The sequence below is a fragment of the Colletotrichum abscissum genome, assembly GCF_030869225.1.
Source record: "Colletotrichum abscissum strain IMI 504890 chromosome Unknown Scaffold_102.1, whole genome shotgun sequence".
NCBI lineage: Eukaryota > Fungi > Ascomycota > Sordariomycetes > Glomerellales > Glomerellaceae > Colletotrichum > Colletotrichum abscissum.
Genome location: NW_026849991.1, coordinates 20,461 through 26,840, shown reverse-complemented (window position 1 = coordinate 26,840; position 6,380 = coordinate 20,461). Strand labels below are relative to the sequence as shown.

The 6,380-nt window shown below is 52.6% G+C and overlaps 1 protein-coding gene across 1 annotated transcript; it reads left to right on the top strand.

Annotated features, from left to right (window-relative positions):
- Nucleotides 1-2,477: 2,477 nt before the first annotated feature.
- Nucleotides 2,478-4,377, top strand: CABS01_16485 (flavin containing amine oxidoreductase; the record flags this gene model as incomplete). Its single annotated transcript, XM_060549815.1, has 3 exons — nt 2,478-2,630; nt 2,840-3,425; nt 3,479-4,377. 3 exons carry the CDS (start codon nt 2,478-2,480, stop codon nt 4,375-4,377), a joined length of 1,638 nt encoding a protein of 545 aa, XP_060405484.1.
- Nucleotides 4,378-6,380: the final 2,003 nt, after the last annotated feature.

The window sequence follows — 6,380 nt, the reverse complement described above, 5'->3', positions numbered from 1 at the left end:
CGTGACCTTTGGGATGAGGCTCTGTCTGGTCAGGCCCGGCAAGTGGGAAGGAGGATTGGTAGTCCGTGGTCCGCACCTCGAAGAACTAGAGGGTACGCAGTAATAGAAGGAATCTAGAAAGATGGCATGATCGGCGGTAATGTGTCTTAGTCGCGGTCAGCAAGGCCCGATTGGGCGTGTAAAAGGGCCTATCAGCATCAGGTGTGGCTCCTTTGAGGAAAAGATGCAGCAAGTTGGATGTTGGCACTTGGCATTGTGTTTGCTGTCAAGGTAGGTCAGAAAGCTTGAGGGTATCGTCGGCTCCTCTTATCTGCAGTTTCAGTGCGATTCCTGGCAGAGCATCGAGTCAGTTGGTCGGCGTCGTGACAGGGTGGGCATAACAGGACGTGTGTCAGTCGAGGAGAGGCTCAGGTAGGCGGCGGAGAGGGATGCGGTGGTGACAAGGTGGAAGGGGAGAGCGTGGAAGGGTGGAAGGGTACTTCTCTCGCAGTAAAGAAAAAAAAAAGGAGCGGAGAGAGTTGGATGGAGATTAAGGTGGAGGAATGACGCTGTTGGTGGAGAAGGAGCAGTGAAGTGTCACCGGTCCTAAAGAGAAAGTGCCCCTCGTTCCTTTCCGTCCACACCTTCCTTCATTCTCTGCCATTCCTGCCATTCTCTGTTAAGCGCAGTTTCTCTGAGGAAGGTACGGAGTTTCGATACGGAAAGCACGGAAGGTATCATCTGAGGTACCTTGAGGTAGGTAGTCCTTCCCTGCTGTTCGTGGAAGTGTACGGAGTTGGTAGGTACCTTAGCCAAGTAGCATTTTCATTTCTCACGACGGGACGCTTTTGCGCCGTCTACCTGACGGGTTTCCCACGAGGTTCCACCATTTCCAGTTCCACCGCACACCAGTACAACTTTCATTATCCGATCCCGCCCTTTCCTGGCAACTGGGATCTGACCCAAGACCCAAGACCAAGACCCAGCAGGAAAGACCCTGAACGCCCAGGTTGACTGCCAAAAAATTCATGACGGGAGCTGCAGCTCACCGAAAATCCAAACTGGAACCAAACCAGCAACCTCGACTTTCTCCCATTCTCTCATCCGGGCTTCTCTCTCTCTCTCCCGTCTTCCCTGGGCGTTTCTCGTCTGCATCTGCGTCTGCGACTTCTTTTACGTCTACGCCCACGCCCTCGTCCCTCGTTCTTCTCTGCCTCTTTCCTTCGTTATCCCGGATGATATCGAGGCTTAGCGCGCGTGCAGTCTCCCGCCCGATCGTGTATTGCATTGTAAGTTCTAAGTTCTCATCGTCGATGCCGATGTTCTCCTTAGTATCTTGTTCACACTGCCCTCTACCTCTCAATTTCCTCAGTTCAATTTTCAGTTCTCTCTTTGCCGCCCCTCATTTCTCCGTTACACAAACACGAAAATGCCGTACGTCGTCTCCCAATGGTGTACCTAGTGCAGCCAACCGTCAATTCTTCCCCGCGGAAAGCCTCAAGAGCAATGGTGTCGCTGAACCGGTCCACGGCAAGCGTCATTACGTCCCACGTGCTGGTGGTTTGATTACAAGTTGAGCCAAAATGCACAAAAGCGTCCTGTCGGAATACAACGGCGTCTACCCCCAGCTACTTGTATGGACCATCTAGTACGCCGCTTCTACGCGAGCCTAGTCGGCGACAGTCCCGAGTACTTACTTGTTATTGCCATTGCCTCAAGAGGGGGAAGGTGAATCTGGAGGTGTGGTTGGAACTTGCTGTGCGTTGAACAGCATCTGCATGACAACCTTTGTCGGAAGAAAGAAGATTAAAGTGGTTTTTGGCAAGCTGCAGATTCTGGAATGGCAAACATCCAATGTTCCCAGTATCTTCCTTCCTCCGCCACCTTCTCCGTCCGATGCACCTTTCATGTCTTTCATAAACCTGTTCAGCCACGCAAGGTATCAATCTCACCTCCAATCGGTACTACTACATGGCGCATACCTTGGCTTAATCAAAGGCACTTCCGTCATCAACCTACAACCTACATGGGGAATCCGTCACCTTCACCATACCTTATCTGGACTATCCTCGCGCTTAACCTTCCCGGCCGCTGCACCCAGATCCACGGGTCCTGTTATACATCAACTTTACCACCCTGGATCCTGACCAGAACGTCTTAGCTGCTGCGAGCTGGACATTTCACCACGTTCCTCCTCCCCCTTCTCCTCCCCACAATCCTTCTGCTGCCTCTTCCACCTGACCTCTTCCCCCAGCCCACAAGATCGCAATAGCTCCTTTTTCTCTGTCTCACTCAGTCTGGGGTTCTCACAAAACCAGACGCGGGCTCATATCCTGTGACTTCACTTATTTCTGCTGTGGATCAGCACTGAACCAGCAGCGTTGCGGCATAGTTCGCCCGCGCTTCCCCCAATTAATCAACTTTCGTGACCAGATTGTCAAATACTGCCACAATACCCTCACTCTCTTTCTGTTGCATTTCCTCGAATACTTGCCGCCATGGACGCTTACTCAGTCTCTTACACCAGCCCTGCCAACCGGAGTACATCTCGCATTTACCAGGATTTAGAGTCCTGCCGAGCCCAAAGCCTTTTTGGGTCCGGACAAGACAAGCTGTTGCTTAGATCGCTGACCATGGACTCACTTCTGCGGGTAAGTCTGCTGCTTCCTGTCAAACACGTGCCCAATACTATTAGTGGGACGCCTCGGGCCGGGGCCATCGACTGTCTCTTTTGACGCGATGGGCAAACCCGTCCGATTCGTACCACGACCGTACCTTTGCTAGTATACACGCCTCAGTGTACAAGACGAAAATTACTTGTCATTGTTCGTCAAGGCAATTTCCTCCTGACACGTCACAGCGCAAACAATCAGAGTCGGGCCCAAAACCCCATATTGCTGTCGTCGGTGCTGGCCTCGCCGGTCTGCGCTGCGCTGATATCTTGATTCAACATGGCCTGCTGGTGACCATTATTGAGGGCCGAGAGCGACTTGGAGGGCGTATGTTCCAGGAAACACTACCCAACGGCCACACTGTAGACCTCGGTCCGAATTGGATCCACGGCACAGACGACAACCCCATCAATGACTTGGCCAAAGAGACTGGAACGGCCGTGGGAAGCTGGGATCACCGGTCGTATGTGTTTGATGATTCAGGAAACTTATTTAAACTGGACGAGAGCGAGATCTATTCGAGTTTGATGTGGGACATTGTCCAGGACGCCTTCCAACACTCTAACAAGAACACGGCTACTATACATCCTGATGAGAGTCTCTGGGACTTCTTCCAGGAAAGAGTGATTGAGAAAATTCCCGATACCGAGGAGAACTTTGCTGAAAAGCGAAAAACCGTTCTCCAGATTGCAGAGCTCTGGGGTGCTTTTTCCGGCAGTCCAATCACAACCCAAAGTCTGAAGTTCTTTTGGCTTGAGGAATGCATAGACGGAGGTGAGAATTATTCTGATCTGAAGTCCTGCAGACTTCTGGCTAACTTGCGGAAGAAAACTTGTTCTGCGCTGGTACATACGAAAAAATCTTTGAGAGAGTTGCAGAGCCCGTCAGGCACAATGCCGATGTCAAGTACGATACTATCGTTACCAAGGTAGAGCTCAAAACCGAGGAGCGGCCGAAACCGAGGGTTCACACCAACACGGGCGAGATTTTGGAGTTTGACGACGTCGTCATGACGACACCCTTGGGCTGGCTGAAGAAGAACCTTCAAGCATTCGAACCACCGCTCCCTAAGAGAGTCGAGCGTGGAATCCAAGCCATCGGATATGGATGCCTGGAGAAGGTATACATCAGCTTCCCCAAAGCGTTTTGGCTCGAGCCCGACGCAGAGGGCCGCGTGGTGCAGGGCTTCTGCCAATGGCTTGCGCCGACATATGCTCAAGAGACGAACCCAAAGAGATGGAACCAGGAAATTGTTGATCTTGCCTCGATGGGCGAGAACTCGCACCCGACGCTCCTGTTCTACATTTTCGGAGACGAGTCCAAGTACATTACCGAAGGCGTGTCGAGGTTGAAGACGATACCGGAAAGAAACTATTTCTTGTACGACTTTTTCAAGCCTTACTACTCCCGTCTGCCACATTACGACGAGAATTCGCCCGACTGCAAGCCGACGGGGAGTCTGTCGACAGACTGGCTGCGAGACGATTTGGCGGGCAACGGCAGCTACAGCAACTTCCCAACCGGATTGTTGGAGGGCGACAAGGACATTGAGGCGATGCGGGAAGGCGTACCGGAAGGCGGTCTGTGGCTGGCGGGCGAACACACGGCGCCGTTCGTGGCGCTAGGGACGGCGACGGGAGCTTACTGGAGCGGTGAGAGTGTCGGCCGAAGGGTTGCCGAGGCCCATGGGCGGGCGAGCAGCAAAACTCTGGAAGAGGAACAGTAATCGGGATGCTGAACGAGTCGTCTCGCGCTCAGCCTTGATGTGGTGGTTATATGGCTCGGAATTGGGCGATTCATACGGCGCATCCTGCATGGCCTGGTGGTTGATGGAGTCACTGGTGGTATCTTGCATTCTGGCCAGGGCCTCTCCGTACCGGGGTGCCTTTGGTGCTGCATTCTCTTTTGTTGTAGATGCAACGACCCACGACGATGACGGCTGTCATTTGATTCTTCAACGAATTATTTACAATAAGTATTTTTTTTGGGGCGAAGACTTTTGTACTTCCAGGTTTGCATCTGAGCGCTGATGGCCTGAAACAATGTCACTCTGATGAAATAGGCTGAGGTAACACTTGACAGAACGTCGTTTCTCTGTCTTTGTTTTCTTCTCTTTGTTGATTCCGAGTCTTGTAATGGGGATTGTGTTAAAATTTGGTCAAGACGTCAGGAGGAGGTGTTAGACATCGATGGCTGTGGAACGTGGGGCCTGTCTGCCACTCTCTCATGGCAACTTCACATGCAGAAGGGAAAGACAGAGTACCTGATGTAATAAGGCAGGTATGTATGCTTTTGGGTACCCAACTTGCCAAACCCCAAGACTGACTGAAGCATGCTCATGACTGGGATGCTAAGCGAGGTATTTCAGGGCCGATAGAATAGACCATGATAGAAGAGACCTGTTCGAGATAGGTTTCTGGTGATGTAGCCTCTGTGTTCGTGTTTGGTGTTTGGAGACAACCTGTACCCTAGGCATAGAGGTAAGGTACGTACTGAGATGGGAATAAGGCGTGGCGGGTTCTGCATCAATCAGGTGGAACAGACGCACGGCTCACTGCACCACCATGGAGGGGACATTCCTCACAGTCACAAGCGATGACCTGAAGCCCCTCCTCTCCCCTCCCAGTGGCCCCCAGTGGCCCCCAGTGATGCTTGTCTGGTCCCCCCAACATCAAACCATCCTATCGGCTTCAGCCACGGTCATTCCTCCCAGTGCCACCCCACCTTATCGATAAAGGCCATTTTGGAGCAAGTCAACTGATAGAGGACCCCTGCACACCCTGTCGGTGACGGTGACGTGAACCCGGCCAAAGTCACGCGCTGTTAGAGGCAGTGGGGGGAACCAATCTCTAGTGCATTTGCTTGGCTGGGAGTGGATGGGAGTGACCTGGATGCCTGTGTCCCGCCTTTCCTCCTCTTCATTGCGGCATGCTTCGTTGCTCTGCTCATGCTCATGCTCAAGCTTTTGTGTCTAAGGCAGACCTCCTTTTTACCTCCCGTCTGTACGTCTGTACGTCTGTACGGCCCAGTCAACCAGTACCCTTTGCCTCACCTTACCTAAGGTAGTCACGGCTTGCCTCATCACAACGTCCGGGCATCAGTGACCTATCTGCCTTAGGTTCTACCCTTCTGTCACCACCACCCGTTGCCGCTGTCCAAGAGCACCTCATACCAAGGTCTCTCTGCATTTGCCTTTGCCCAACTAAGGCGCTTGGGTCCAAACTTGAACGACCTTATCCGTACACCTTCTTGTCCTTCTTGTTTCTTTTCCTCCTTGTACATTTCCAACCTCTTTCATTCCACCTCTCCGGCCCTTGTCGGCCTTTGCCTCCTCACTTGTACCTAGTTACAACTCCATTTACGATCTATCTCGACATCCGAACCTCCTTAGTAGCGAAACCTTTCTTTGGATGACCAGCACATCATGAACTACGTCCCCGCCTTGGGCAGGGTGTCTTCTGATAACACGGCGATCGCAGCCTGCATTACCCATGCCCGGTGAACCGCAGCCTATTGACCTCCGAACTCGCTCCAAAGACCAGCGTATTCCTACTTTCCGCAGCCTAAGGACCACATTCCGGCCAACCTATTGTAACTTGCAGAGGCCATCCTCCTCCTTCCTACCTTACTCCTCCGAGACCTCCAAGCCGATCGATCGATAAGCCAATACCGTCGCTCTTCTCCCCCCCAGCGAGCAACCCGCCGAAGGTCGCGATCACCGAGCTCAAC